This window comes from Rana temporaria, chromosome 4 (genome assembly GCF_905171775.1).
Source record: "Rana temporaria chromosome 4, aRanTem1.1, whole genome shotgun sequence".
Classification (NCBI taxonomy): Eukaryota; Metazoa; Chordata; class Amphibia; order Anura; family Ranidae; genus Rana; species Rana temporaria.
Window position 1 is genome coordinate 434,220,159 of NC_053492.1, and position 14,935 is coordinate 434,235,093.

The 14,935-nt window shown below is 42.6% G+C and overlaps 1 protein-coding gene across 1 annotated transcript in view; it reads right to left on the reverse strand.

Annotated features, from left to right (window-relative positions):
• CENPF (centromere protein F) overlaps positions 1-14,935 on the reverse strand; it is a 64,922-nt gene that overhangs the window by 28,199 nt on the left and 21,788 nt on the right. The window contains exons 9-12 of the mRNA XM_040351452.1: positions 14,561-14,689; positions 11,098-11,220; positions 5,532-5,667; positions 256-2,471 (exon numbers count right to left, since the gene is read on the reverse strand). Of these exons, the coding sequence (XP_040207386.1) occupies positions 256-2,471; positions 5,532-5,667; positions 11,098-11,220; positions 14,561-14,689 (2,604 nt within the window). The remainder of the gene's footprint in view (positions 1-255; positions 2,472-5,531; positions 5,668-11,097; positions 11,221-14,560; positions 14,690-14,935) is intronic.

The window sequence follows — 14,935 nt, forward strand, 5'->3', positions numbered from 1 at the left end:
TTGTTCTTGCCTTCTACCTTTCCATGTCTGCTGTAATTCAGGTGGAAGGTTTTTAAACAATCAATTTTTCTACTGGGAAGCCTTTTAGGCTATGCCAAGGCTAGCTTTGTACACTTGTATACCTTCTATCCCATTTGTGATGACCCTTTGTGTATTTTTCTGATGTTTAGATGGACCCGCAGATTTGTACTTTGTATGAACTTTAAAACTCAATTAAACTTTTTGTGAAATAAAACCGCTTACACGCATACTTACATCTTCACTATCAAACAATAGGGAACGTGCACTTAAGTCGAGAACCTGGAGTTCAAGCTTTGCAGCCTCTAATTCTTGTAACAACTGGTCACTGCGAACCTTCTCTTCCGACAACTTGGCTTCCATTGCTGATGCTTGATCATTTAATTTCTGTTGCCATGCTGAAATGTCAGCTAAATGCTCTTTGCGTAGGTTATCCAGCTCCACCTGATAAACTGTAAGCAAGTCTTCTATGCTGCAGGGTTCTTCGTTGGTCAAGCGAGAAAATAAAACATGTTGCTTCTCAGGAGATTGCTGGAGGATCAAGTCAACAAGCTGACCGGAAATAGATTTTCTGTCTCTCTTTGTTTCTCCACCAGTCTCATCGCTGTTGACTTTACCAGATGGAGAAGTAAAAGGAGACAAGGAGGTCGTGTGCTGGGCCTGAAGATGGTTTAGCTCCAGGAGTTGAGACAATGACTTGGTAACATCATCCGTGCCCGTCAAAGTAAGCTGATCTAGATGTATCAACAAGGTCTCGTTCCCTTCATGGTGCTGTGGTACCAGCGATAAAGGAAGGGTCTCTTCATTTACATCATCATCAAGTATTTTACTATCATCAAAAAGTGATCCACACACTTCAGACATTAGAGTTTGATTTCCATCCATATCAATGCTCTCTCTCTTTTTCAAACCACTGATGCTCGGTAAGGTTTCTTGCTCAGTGCTTGCGTGGATTTGGCCCCCAACATCTTTGATTGGCGAGTTTAGGATACTGACAGACTTGTTGATATCTTTTACAAGTACTGATTCAGTCTCACACTCCGTTTTCGAAGATTCCAACTGAGTCTGACGTTTTTTCAAAGACACTCTCAACTCTTCCATGATTTTATTAAGTGAAAGTTCATTTCGGAGGCTTCCAACCAGTGCCGTCAGCTCCTCATTTGCTCCAAGTAGACGAGTGTTCTCCTTTTGAATCCTGTCCAACTTTTCTTTGAATTCCTCCTGCTCCATTTTCAAACTTTCCTTTACACCTTTGTAGCCATCGGTGGCACATTCTTCCTCCATGCTGTCAGCACAATCCAGTTTCGCATTGTGGTCAATCACAGGGCCCAAGTCAACATTCACTTTCTGTAACTGTGGCTTCTCATTCAGCTTAATGCCGAGTTCTTTAATTTGTTTGTTGTCTGCAGTTAGCATCTCAATTTCTTTTTTATTTGAACTAATTAACGACTCCCTCTCTATGGACCAAGACTCCGACAGCTGCTTCAGCTCCTGCAGTTGATCATAAAGTTCTTTGTTACCTTGATTAGCAGACTCCAAGTCTGAATTAGCAAGTCTCAGTTTTTCAGACAACATGCCAATTTCTTCCTCCTTTTCCCTGATGGCAGAAACAACAGAATCAACATAACTCTGTTTGGAGGATATGTTGTCTTGTAAGCTTTCAACCTGGCATCGAGATTCAGAAACAAAGCTCTCGTGCATTTCTTTTATTTGTAACATTTCATTCTGAACATCCACTTTGCTTTTCAGAAGTTCATCACGTTGACTTTGTAATTCAGCCCATTGTTTCTTCTGGTTCTGTAATTCGCTCTCCAAGTGGGACACTTGGCTCGAACCGTCTGCCGATTCTCGAAGTTTAACTTCAGCCTCCAGTTCGTATATCCGCTTTACCAGGCAGTCTATATCATTTTGGTATTTCTGCCCTTCGGATTCCAGTTGCTGTTGGATTTTTGAACAGGTAACTTGTTGGGCCTCTAGATCAGCGGTTTTCAAGTTAACAAGCTCTTGCATATTTTTTACCTGTGTGTTCAGATTCTGCTTGTCATTTTCTAGAGCATTTACTTGGTCCGTATGACTCTGGATCAAAGATTCCAACTCTTTCACTCTTGCCAACATTTCTTCTCTTTCTATGGAGGACCGAGAAGCAGAATTTTCATGCTCATTCTTCCATTTGGAAAGGGAGGAATTTGCATTGATTAAATCTTGGCATTCTTTTTCTTTATAATTAAGCTGCTTCTTCAAAGCCAGCGACTCCTCGGCCATCTTAGTTAAGGCGTTCTTGGTCTCTTCCACATCGTTCTCCATTTTCTTTAGCTTGTTTTGTGCAAGATCTCTCTCTTTTTCCAGATTAGCCAGGGTCACCTTCAGATTTTGCAAGCTTTCAGAGTTTGAATCTTGACTATGTAGTTTCTGTAGGGCGCATTTCAGCTCTGCTTCCAAGTTGCTAATTTTGTCTGCAGAACAAGAAACCGATCTTTTAAATATTTCATAAACAAAGATTTTTTAAGTTGTGCCGCATTTTATAACCCAACTCAGACAAAAACAGGATATCCCCCCCCCCCCCCCAAGTCAACTTTTACCCAATTTCAAATTTTAAAACACATTGCGGAATCGATACACAAACTCAGTACCGTAAGCCTTCAGCTGTGTCCAATCACATTATTTAGGAGGCTTACATTGGAGGCTTACTCCATACATTGGAGTGTTGTACACACACACACACAAAATCTGTAGTTACAACAATTTTTCATCTGGTCTCCCTTTCTTGGTTGGGTTTCTTTAACCACTTCAGTTCCAGAAGATTTACCCCCCTTCCTGAACAGGCCATTTTTTGCAATATGGCACGGTGTTACTTTAACTGACAATTGTGTGGTCATGCGACGCTACACCCCGATAAAATGTATTGTCCTTTTTTCCACACAAATGGAGTTTTCTTTCAGTGGAATTTGATCACCTCTGAGGTTTTTCATGCTATAAAACCAAAAAAGACAGACAATTAAAAAAAATATATATATATAAAAAAAAAATTACTGTATTTTTTGGCGTATAACACTCACTTTTTTACTCTGAAAATAGAGGGTAAACGGTGCCTGCATGTTATACACAGGGGGCTGTGGAAAGTTTTTTTCCTGAAACTTCCCTCTTAAAGTTATACGCCGATAAATACGGTATGTTATACTCTGTGCTAAAACAGAACATATTCAATAAAAAATTTAAATAAAATAAAAATAAAATACGAATTTCTTTATCAGTTTAGGCCAAAATGTATTCTGCTACATACTTTTGGTAAAGAAAAATCCCAATAAGTGTATATTGATTGGTTTGCGCATAAGTTATAGCGTCTACAAACTATGGGATTTTTTATTTATTTATTTTTACTAGTAATGGCGGCGATCAGCGACTTATAGTCGGACTGCAATATTGTGGCGGACAAATCGGACACTGACACTTTTTGGGAACCAGTGACACCAATACAGTGATCAGTGCTTAAAATATGCACTGTCACTGTATTGTGTCACTGGTTCCCAGAAAGTGTGTCCGATTTATCTGCTGCAATATCACAGTCCCACTGTACTAATGACACTGGCTGAGAACGGGTTAACATCAGGGGCAATCAAAGGGTTAACTGTGCACAGTCTTTGTGCACTGTGTGGGAGGTGCTTTTACTAGAGGAAGGCATTGATCCATGTCCCATGCTTGCCATTTAATAAAATATATAGTAAAAATCACCACACGTTACACACATTAAGGCACTTTGATCCCCCTAGATGTTAACCCCTTCCCAGCCAGTGTCATTAGTACAGTGAGAGTGTATAGAATTATCGCTGATTACTGTATTAGTGTCAATGGTGATGTCAGTGTAATTTAGTCAGTTCTCCCCACAGCATCAGTGTCAAATTGTCCGCCGCAGAATCACAGTCCCATTATAAGTCACTGTTCCCCACCATTAGTAGTATAAACAAATATCCAGTATGTATACACAATAACTTTCACACAATCCAATCAATATGCACTTATTGGAATTTTTTTTTACCAAAGTCATGTACAGTAAAACCTTGGTTTGAGAGCGTTTTTACAAGACAAGCAAAATGTAAAAATTAATTTTGACTTGATATACAAGCGACGTCTTGATATACAAGTAGGGTCATGTTACAACGGAGTATAAAAAAGAGAAGAGAGAAGCATATAAGTGTAGCAATATGGTTACATTTAATGAAGGTACAACATTTAGCAACATATTGCTACACTTAGAGGCGCCTCTCTTCTCTTTTATACTCTGTAGCTCCTTTTTATATGGACTATAAACTTAAAGCGGAGCTCCACCCCAAAGTGAAACTCGAGCTGATCGGAACCCTGCCCCCCTCCGGTGTCACATTTGACACCTTTCAGGGGGGAGGGGGGTGCAGATACCTATTTTAAAGACAGGTATTTGCACCCACTTCCCGCCACACAGTCTCGGGCAGACTGCGGGCATGACGTCACCTCCGGACGCCCCCCCCCGTTGTGTTCTGGGAACACTCGGCTCCCAGTACACAGCAGGAGCCAATCGGCAGGCGTAGCGCGACTCACGCATGCGCCGTAGGGAACCGGGCAGTGAAGCCGGAGCGCTTTACTTCCTGGTTCCCTCACCGAGGATGGCGGGGGGAGCAGCAGAGTGACGAGCGATCGCTCGTCCTCTGCTGCGGACGGCGCTGGGCTCCAGGACAGGTAAGCGTCCTAATATTAAAAGTCAGCAGCTGCAGTATTTGTAGCTGCTGGCTTTTAATTTTTTTTTTCAGCGCACATCCGCTTTAAGGACCTATGAATAAAGGGTTGTGGAACGAATAATTTGAGTTTCCATTATTTATTATGGGGAAATTCACTTGCGTTTTGGACTACAAGCATGTTTCTGGACCCAATTATGCTCGCAATCCAAGGTTTTACTTTATTCATTTTGGCCAAAAAAAAATGTATAAAAAATGGCCTGGTCATGAAGGGGGTTAAAACCTTCCCGAGCTGAAGTGGTTTGTATTGGCTAAGAGGCAACACTACAGCCGGCCTGCTGTCCTCTTGATTAGCCCAACAAAAAAAATGTTCTTCTCCGCTCCTCATTGATACAGTTTCTCTGTTGCTTAAGCTCCAATGTCCCCGACTACACAGCTAGCCTCCAAAAACTGATATTCCCTTGTGCAATGAGTGTGCTTTTAATGATCACCGGGACCGACATTAGACAAGGGGGTGGCAGCTGGTGGCACTGAACCATGACACCAGAGAAAATCAAGTCTCTGAAACAAAAGTAAACAAAAAATCAGAGACGGGCACAATAATTCTGAGGAATTACAGATTTTCTTCCCCTAAAAATTGTCTCTATTGTCCATAATTGACTCAATAAAAAAAAAAAATGATAGCAAGTTCATGGGTTAGTCCCATTTCTTTGTTACCCAGTGTTAAAATATAAAAAAAAATATATATAAAATATGCAAGGTTGTGGTTGCAGGACAATGCTGCCGTTGCACCGAAGGTGAGGCATTTACCTGTCAGTTTATCCACAAGCTGCTGGTTTTGCCGTATAGTTTGGTTTGCTACAATCATTTCCTCCTCCATTTTCAAAGCTTCCTTAGTCTTCTGATCCAGTTGGCTTCTAATTGCATTTTGCTGAGACTTGGCTTCCTAAAACACAAAAAATAAAATTATCAGAATGGTTTACAGATCACAATGGTGTCATTTTAAAGTGGATGTAAACCTCATTCATTAAATTTGAACTAGGCACATATATCTGTAGTGTTTTCTTATCTCTCTCCAAAGCACCAAGTCCTGTGTCTTTCTGCTGTTTCCTTGCTCTGTTAGCAGCATGATAACTTATGACAAGTTCTCCGTCAACATAAAACCAGCCTGAAATTTGTGTTGTGGGAGGTTGCTATAAATAAATTAGCAGAGAGCTTGTCTTGTAATCGCACAGCTCTGCAAGTCTCTGCCTATGTGGACTGGGGTGGGGGGGGGGGCTTTCCTTCAATCAGCTGTCTTGGCTGTATGCCAAGAATCCACTCCCAGTACTGAACAGGAAGAGAAAATCTCTAACACATAGTGCCCTTTCTAAAGAATATATAAAGATGAAGACAGCAGATATACATGTAAAACCTATGTAGGGAGATTTATCTCTGTGTATCATCTGGGGCTGTTCCCTTCACTGGGCATATGTGAGGGTTTACATCCACTTTAAGAGTCTTTATGGCTCTGTCAAAGAAACTGCCCAAATCACCTTCAAACAAACTGTTCTTAAAAGTGCTTGCAAACCTTTACATACACCGAAGTGATTGGCCCCAGGTGATTCACAGAAATTAAACAAATCCCCCTACATAAGTTGTACTCATTTATTAGCAGAACTCTCTTCTTCAGATCATTTCAAAGTCCACAGATCAAAGGCTAATTTCTCAGCAATAGAATGCACGGGGCGCGTAGCAGACAACACACACACACACAGCAAAGAGCCGAGTGTAATCCGAGACCTGAGTGGACTATACATAGTCTCATAGGGAAACATGTACAGCTAAGGCTGTTTATCACCTTCCATGTGCTGGAGGCGGGGCTGGGTCATCTCTCTGAAATCTGATGTAGGCATAACCAGAAGTGACTAATGCAGATAGAGGGAAGACAGAGCAGACAGAAATCACACTAGCTGCTTTAGACTGTGCTACTAGACACTAGAGAGGGATATGCTTTGTTAATTTTTCATTTCAGAGGTTTACAACCCTCGTGTTTTTCACCTCTCTCCACGGGGTCTCGGCTCTTGATCGGATAGACTGATAGCAGCGCAGCCATTGGCTCCCACTGCTGTCAATCAAATCCAATGATGCGGACACTAGGGTGTCTATGGATGCAAATACTGAACTCGGGAGCCCCCCCCCCCCCGGGAGAGCGCTTATACCATGCAGGGAGGAGCTGCCGAGGGACCTCAGAAGAGGCCAAAACGAGCTGCACAGTGGAGGCAAGTATGATATGCTTGTCATTTAAAAAATAAATAAAAAACAAGCCTTTACAATCACTTACAGTGCAGTAAAAACGATGTCCACATAAGATGACAATCTCCTCACTCCCAAACTGTTGTATGCAACATTTTGGATGTTCTACTGCCAACTGATTGGTGGTAACTATGCTGTAGCGTGAATAGTATTAATGGCAATAGATTGTAGTTAATGCTTTGGCTGAAGTAATAAATAGCAGTATTCCTTAAAATGGGTGCCATCTAAGATAGGCATGAAGTAAGGAACTGGGTAAGCCAAAACCGGCGTAAATACAGAAGGATCCGGTGGGACATTTTTCTGCTGGTTGTGTGTGCGCGCGCGCGCGCGCATTAGAAAATTACAATGGGCAAGGGATCTTTTCCCTGCACCCGCTGTCACAATATGAAAACAGTGTGTCCATGCAGGGCTCCGCCCACACAGCCACGTCATTCACTCCATTTAAATGAATGAGCTACAACTACTGTCTTCCACTGCGGCAGACGTAAATATGCAACTTGGATACGACGGCGTAAGAGACTTACACCGGTCGGATCTAAGACAAATCTATGCGTAACCGATTCTAAGAATCAGGCGCATAGATACGACGGCGTATCTGGAGATACGCCGGCGTAACGCCTATGAGAATCTGGGCCTCAGAGTTCATTGATTCGTCCTGCAATTCAGGAACGGCCTGCCCGTATGGGAAGTATAAGCAGACAGCTATACTGAGAGCCTACAGGAGCCTGGCATTGCACCTACCATTTGCAATGCTCCTTAGAAGGAAAAAAAAGAATGCACATTTTTATACCTGCAAAAATGTAAGCATTTTTTTAAAGAAGCGAACTTATACTTTAAAGACATTTTCCTGGAAAGTGCGCAGAGCAAGTCAAAGAGAAAAGCATTTTTATGCTTTCAAGAATCCTTTAATATTTATATTTTGTGCCTTTTCAGACATTCTAAGTGAGTTCACACCACCCACTGTTTACCAGAAGAGAAATCACAGCTCCGCCATCCCTCAATCCCCCTCAACAACTGTGGCAGTTTGTACATTATTGCCGGAAAGGCACAACATGTTCAGTGTCATTTAACAGGACAGAAGTAGACTGTACCAGGAAATCTGCAAGAGGTTTAAAAGGCCAATACACTTGTATAGAGGGTGTAATATTTAACCACTTAAGACCCGGACCTTTAGGCAGCTAAAGGACCCAGCCAGGTTTTGCGATTCGGCACTGCGTCGCTTTAAGACAATTGCGCGGTCGTGCGACGTGGCTCTCAAACAAAATTGGCGTCCTTTCTTTCCCACAAATAGAGCTTTCTTTTGGTGGTATTTGATCACCTCTGCGGTTTTATTTTTTGCACTATAAACAAAACTAGAGCGACAATTTTGAAAAAGAATGGAATATTTTTTTCTTTTTGCTATAATAAATATCCCCTAAAAATAAATATAAAAAATAAAAATTCCTCAGTTTAGACCGATACGTATTCTTCTACCTATTTTTGGTGAAAGAAAAAAATTGCAATAAGGGTTTATCGGTTGGTTTGCGCAAAATTTATAGCGTTTACAAAATAGGGGATAGTTTTATTGCATTTTTATAAAAAAAAATTTTTTACTACTAATGGCGGCGATCAGCGTTTTTTTTCGTGACTGCGACATTATGGCGGACACTTCGGACAATGTTGACACATTTTTGGGACCATTGTCATTTTCACAGCAAACAATGCATTTAAAATGCATTGTTTACTGTGAAAATGGCAATTGCAGTTTGGGAGTTGACCACAAGGGGGCGCTGAAGGGGTTATGTATGACCTAATATGTGTTTCTAACTGTAGGGGGGTGTGGCTGTAGGTGTGACGTCATCTATTGTGTATCCCTATAAAAGGCATCACACGATCGATGACGCCGCCACAGTGAAGAAGGGGGAAGCCGTGTTTACACACAGCTCTCCCCGTTCTTCAGCTCCGAGGACCGATCGCGGGACTCAAGCGGCGATCGGGTCCCGGAGCTTCGGACCGGGTCGCGTGCCCGCGACTGGGCAGTAGCAGAGGACGTAACTGTATGTGCATGTGCCCATCCGTGCCATTCTGCCGACGTAAATGTGCAGGAGGCAGTCCTTAAGCAGTTAACAAGTTGCTAAGCACCCCCCCCCCATGACAGCATGTGGGGATCATTTTTGAAATTGGCACAGCTTTGTGGGCGGGCGCGAGATCTATAAATGAATGAACTACAAATTCCATCTGTACTGTGGCAGACAGACTCATAATTCTCAACGGAATAGTCTGCAGGAGCCTGGCATTGCACCTGCGATTGCCTTATTGTGGGTTCAATGCTTTGCAGACTGCTGTGGAAAAAATAAATGCATTTTTTTCCTGCAAAAATATGGGATTATATTTATCAAAAAGGTCAACTTAAGCCCTGCACACACGGGCCGAATGCGCGGTGACATCAGCCGGTTCAATAAAAAACGGCCGATATTCAGCCCATGTGTATGGCAGCCAGTCCGACAGAAGTTTGCCCGGCTTTTGTTGGACGAGCACGCTGGAAAACCAGCTTCCGATCAGCGCTCTCAGCAATTGGCCGGGACCGTCCCTGTCAGAACACAACAGCTCAGCAGGGGAGATCGATGCACTAACGTCGGATCGTTAGTACAGCGTCTCCGACCGAGCTTTGGCTGTACTCCTTTTCTCCTTTAACCACTTAAGGACCGGACCAATATGCAGCTAAATGACCCAAGGGGTTTTTACAATTCGGCACTGCGTAGTTTTAACAGACAATTGCACGGTCGTGCGACGTGGCTCCCAAACAAAATTGGTGTCCTTTTTTCCCCACAAATAGAGCTTTCTTTTGGTGGTATTTGATCACCTCTGCGGTTTTTATTTTTTGCGCTATAAACAAAAATAGAGCGACAATTTTGAAAAAAAATGCAATATTTTTTACTTTTTGCTATAATAAATATCCCCCAAAAACATATCTAAAAAGTTTATTTTTCCTTAGTTTAGGCCGATACGTATTCTTCTACCTATTTTTGGTTTAAAAAAAAAAAAATCGCAATAAGCGTTTATCGATTGGTTTGCGCAAAATTTATAGCGTTTACAAAACAGGGGATAGTTTATTGCATTTTTATTAATTATTTTTTTTTTACTACTAAGAGCGGCGATCAGCGATTTTTTTCGTGACTGCGACATTATGGCGGACACTTCGGCCAATTTTGACACATTTTTGGGACCATTGTCATTTTCACAGCAAAAAATGCATTTAAATTGCATTCTTTATTGTGAAAATGACAGTTGCAGTTTGGGAGTTAACCACAGGGGGCACTGAACGTGTTAGGCTTCACCTAGTGTGTGTTTACAACAGTAGGGGGGTGTGGCTGTAAGACTGACGTCATCGATTGCGTCTCCCCTATAAAGGGAATGACACGATCGATGCGCCGCCACAGTGAAGCACAGGGAAGCCGTGTTTACATACGGCTCTCCCCGTTCTTCAGCTCCGGGGAGCGATCGCGATAAACGAATAGCCGCGCCGTCGTCCCGGATCGCTCCCCGAGGGGATCTGACCGCCGCATGTAGCGGTGGGGGTCCCGATCGGACCCCCAATCCACGTCTAGGCAGGCATGTACAGGTACGTTGATGTGCCTGTCCGTGCCATTCTGCCGAAGTATATCTACATGCGGTGGTCGGGAAGTGGTTAAGGTGAGCATACACCCATTCGAAATTCCAGGTGGCAGTCCAGTGTTTTCCCTTGTGAATTAAAGTGGAGATTCACCCAAAAGGGGAGTACCGCTGTAAGGCCTCCTCCCCCACTCTTCTTTCAGAAATTGCACTTTTTCGGGAGGGGAGGGTTGTTGTAGCGAATACCTGGTTTAGTCTAGTGACCACCCAGCTTCAGACGGTTGCCACAAGAACTAGTGCTCCCATTGGAAGATTTCCCCTTGATTCCTGTTCTGGAAACAATTCATCATTTTGTCTTTTCCCTCAGTTTTATGCTCAGAGACCAGGACAACTGGAGGGAGTGAATCTCCCCAACAAGGACACAGACAGCAATACAATGTGAAAGTGGTACTAACCCCATACCTTCTACCCAAATCGGAAAAATACTTACTTCAAGGTTTTTTCTAAACTGATTGGCTTGATTCTCGCTTGCTTGCAGAGTCTGTCCTGATTTGGATAACTTCTGTTTCAGTTCCTCAACTTCACCTTCCAACACCTTCTTCCCGTGTACCACCTGCAACACAACAATCATATCCGTCACCGATATCAAAACCTCGTCCCAGGAAATAGAGAGACCTATGCGTGATTTTCTGTACGGTGTATTGGAGCATTCGATTTCAGGGTTCATGTATCTGGTAAAACACTATAGTCTTTGTTAGAACTATGATCAGATACAAAGCAACAAAACTATGTGAACTGGAAGAGATCTCAGACAAGCCAACACAAAAAAGTGTGATGCTCTCGCCTCTGTCCCCTGTCAATCCAGACATGCAGAGATGAGAATAGAGGAAAAAAAAGGTGTTGTCCTTTGAAGAGTGATCCACAGTGGATCACTTTTTAGAGGGTGTTTGACAGGCAACTAGGAGGAGTTATGTCGCTTCCTCACCACCTGTTTTAAAGTGGGAGTAAACTCCCAAATCATGATATATTACCTATAGGCAAGCCTATAATAAGACTAATCTATAGTTACTGTAAACATCTCCTAAATGTGCACAGTTTAGGAGATATTTACTTTAACCACTTCCATACCGGGCCTATTTTTGCACTTCTCTCCTACATGCATAAATCATAATTTTTTTGTTAGAAAATTACTCCGAACCCCCAAACACTATGTTTTTTTAGCAGACACCCTAGGGAATAAAATGCCGGCCATTGCAACTTTTTATCTTGCACAGTATTTGCGCAATAATCTTTGGGGAAAAAAACAGTTTTGCGAATTAAAAAATAACAAAACAGTAAAGTTAGCCCAATTTTTTTGTATAATGTGAAAGATGAAGTTACGCCGAGTAAATAGATACCTAACATGTCACGCTTTAAAATGGTGCACACTCATGGAATGGCGCCAAACGTCAGTACTTAAAAATCTCCATAGGTGTCGCTTATTTTTTTTTTTACAAGTTACAAATGTAGAGTTACAGAGGAGTGCTAGAGCTAGAATTGTTGCTGGCGCTCTAATGCACGCGGCGATACCTCACATGTGTGGTTTGAACGGTGTTTACATATGTGGGCGGGACTTACTTGTGTGTTCGCTTCTGAGCGCGAGCTACCGGGGATAGGGGTGTTTAAAAAAAAAAAATTATTATTTGATTTTTTATTTTACTCAATTTCTTTTATTTTTACACTTTTTTTAAAAAAAAATTTTTGATCACTTTTATTCCTATTGCAAGTAATGTAAACATCCCTTGAAATAGGAATGGTTTGTGACAGGTACTCTTTATGGAGAGATGCAGGGTCAATAAAACCCCACATCTCTCTTCCAGGCTGGAAAGCATTAGATCGTAAAAAAAAAAATTCACCGATCTAATGCTTTCAGCCACGATTGCGGCTGTGTTTACATTTCAGGACCCGGGCGTGACGTCATAACATCACGCCCGGGCCTCTGACGATCATAGAGATGACTGGTGACCATCTGGTCACCAGTCTACTCTATGGTTTCCATCGGACGCCGGCGGATCGTTTCTCCGGGTCTCCGATGGCAAAGGAGAGCCCGGAGAAGCACCGGATGGAGGCGGGAGGCGTCCCCTCCCGCCGCCTATAAGAACGATCAAGCGGCGGAACCGCCGCTATGATCGTTCTTATGGTGCAGGGATTCGCCGGCTGAAGAGATGGATATCTGATCGATGCCTGTGGCTGCAGGCATCTTTTAGATATCCCCACTGAAAGTTCAGGACGTCATATGACGTCTTTGGGCTGGAAGTGGTTAAATGCAGCTGGAAAAGTCGCTGGCGCTCTAAAGGAATGGCATACCAACGCCATTTCTCCAGCGCTGTGCCGTAAACAACGACTCCGGGAGTAACGTCATTGCCAGGTCAGCAAATCAGATAGCTGAAGCCCGCGAACCTGGAAAGAAAACCAGGTGAAGATGGAAGTGCCTTCAGTGGTGACAGGGTGCCACTGGAGGGCTCTGTTTTCAGGTAAGTCTATCATAATGTGCTAGCATGCGATGCATACTAGCATATCAGGACTTAATTGCCAGAGGCTCGTCTTTTTTTTTTGGGCAGGTGGTTTTGTCCATTAATCTCTTGTCGAACAGCCGCCATAATACTGCGGCAGGTCGGCTCTCCTGCGCAAACCGCCGTAGTTGTACGTCGTTCTGTGCAAGGAGGATAGCAGGCACGTGCCTGTGGATCCCCCGGCAGACATCGAGTGTGTACAGAGGCAAAACGGGGAACTGCTTATGTAAACAAGGCAGTTCCTCATTCTGCCTAATGACATCAGGAACAGTGATCTCTGTCATGTCCCAGTGAGCCCCCCCCCCCTACAGTTAAAACACACAGTGAGGGAACACATGTAACCCCTTGATCAACCCCTAGTCATAACCCCTTCTCTGCCAGTGTCATTTTTACATTGATCAGTGCATTTTTATAGCACAATGTCACTGGTCCTCAAAATAGTGTAACACAGAGAAGATCAAATACCACCAAAAGAAAGCTCTATTTGTGGGGAAAAAAATAAAAAAAGGGCGCACGTACGTTTCGTGAATCGGCGTATCTAGTCATTTACATATTCTACGCCGAACTCAACGGAAGCGCCACCTAGCAGCCAGCCTAAATATTGCACCCTAAGATGCGACGGTGTAGGAGACTTACGCCGCTCGTATCTTAGCCTAATTTAAGCGTATCTGGTTTCCAGAATACGCTTAAATTTAGGACAGCGTAGATTCAGAGTTACGTCGGCGTATCTACCGATACGCCGGCGTAAAGCTACCTGAATCTGGCTATAAGACTAAAACTAAATTTAAATTCAAAATTAACACTGGTCTGTAGTGTTCATACCTCAATACCATAAATAATAACATTCGATTTTTCACTCCAGCAGTGTATAATGAGTTTGAAAATTGTAGAGAAATGTTAACTAATGCATTACAATTGAATTACACCCATTCGATTTTAGATGACTAAAATGAGTTTTAGTCGACTAAAATGTAGTAGAGATTTAGTCGACTAAAACAATTGCAGAAGACTAAAATGGGACAAAAACTAAAATGCCATTTTAGCCCCAAGACTAAATCGAAATTTGCTGCCAAAATCAGCACTGATCCCGAGTTGTTAGTCATGATTTATCACCAATTTGCAATAGGGTATAAAGTTTGGATAATGGCAAATAATCTCTGTTACTTTCATCTCCACTATCTCACTGCTGATAATCTTTGTCAGGACTGTACTGTCATGTCATACTACCGTGTTATGTTGCATACCTTTAAATTAAAGAAAACATAAAATGGTAACAAGAACATACAGCTTGGGGAAGTGGTACAGACCACTGCATTAGTGGTGGGTGTGGGTCTGTCTGTCTATAAAATATGAGCTTTGCATTCTATATAGGACAGGAAGATTAAAAGTAAAAATCCATACACGGTCAAGTTCTGATTGGATGGCATTAAATTCATTCTTGGCTTGCTGGGACTCCTGGCTCTGTTTGGCTTTCATCTGGTTCAACTGCTGCTCCATGTTCTTTAAGGAGTTTTGTTGTCGGAGGAGTTCCTACAATCACAAAAGAGAAAAGCAACTGAATACATGAGGCCAGCCAATGAGGAGCTATAGTAGTGGTGCATACTATGCAACTCTCCAGCTTTAAAAGGGGACCCCCTACATATATGCACATGCATACTTAAAGGGGTTGTAAAGGTACATTTGTTTTCCCTAAATAGCTTCCTTTACCTTAGTGCAGTCCTCCTTCACTTACCTCATCCTTCCATTTTGCTTTTAAATGTCCTTATTTCTTCTGAG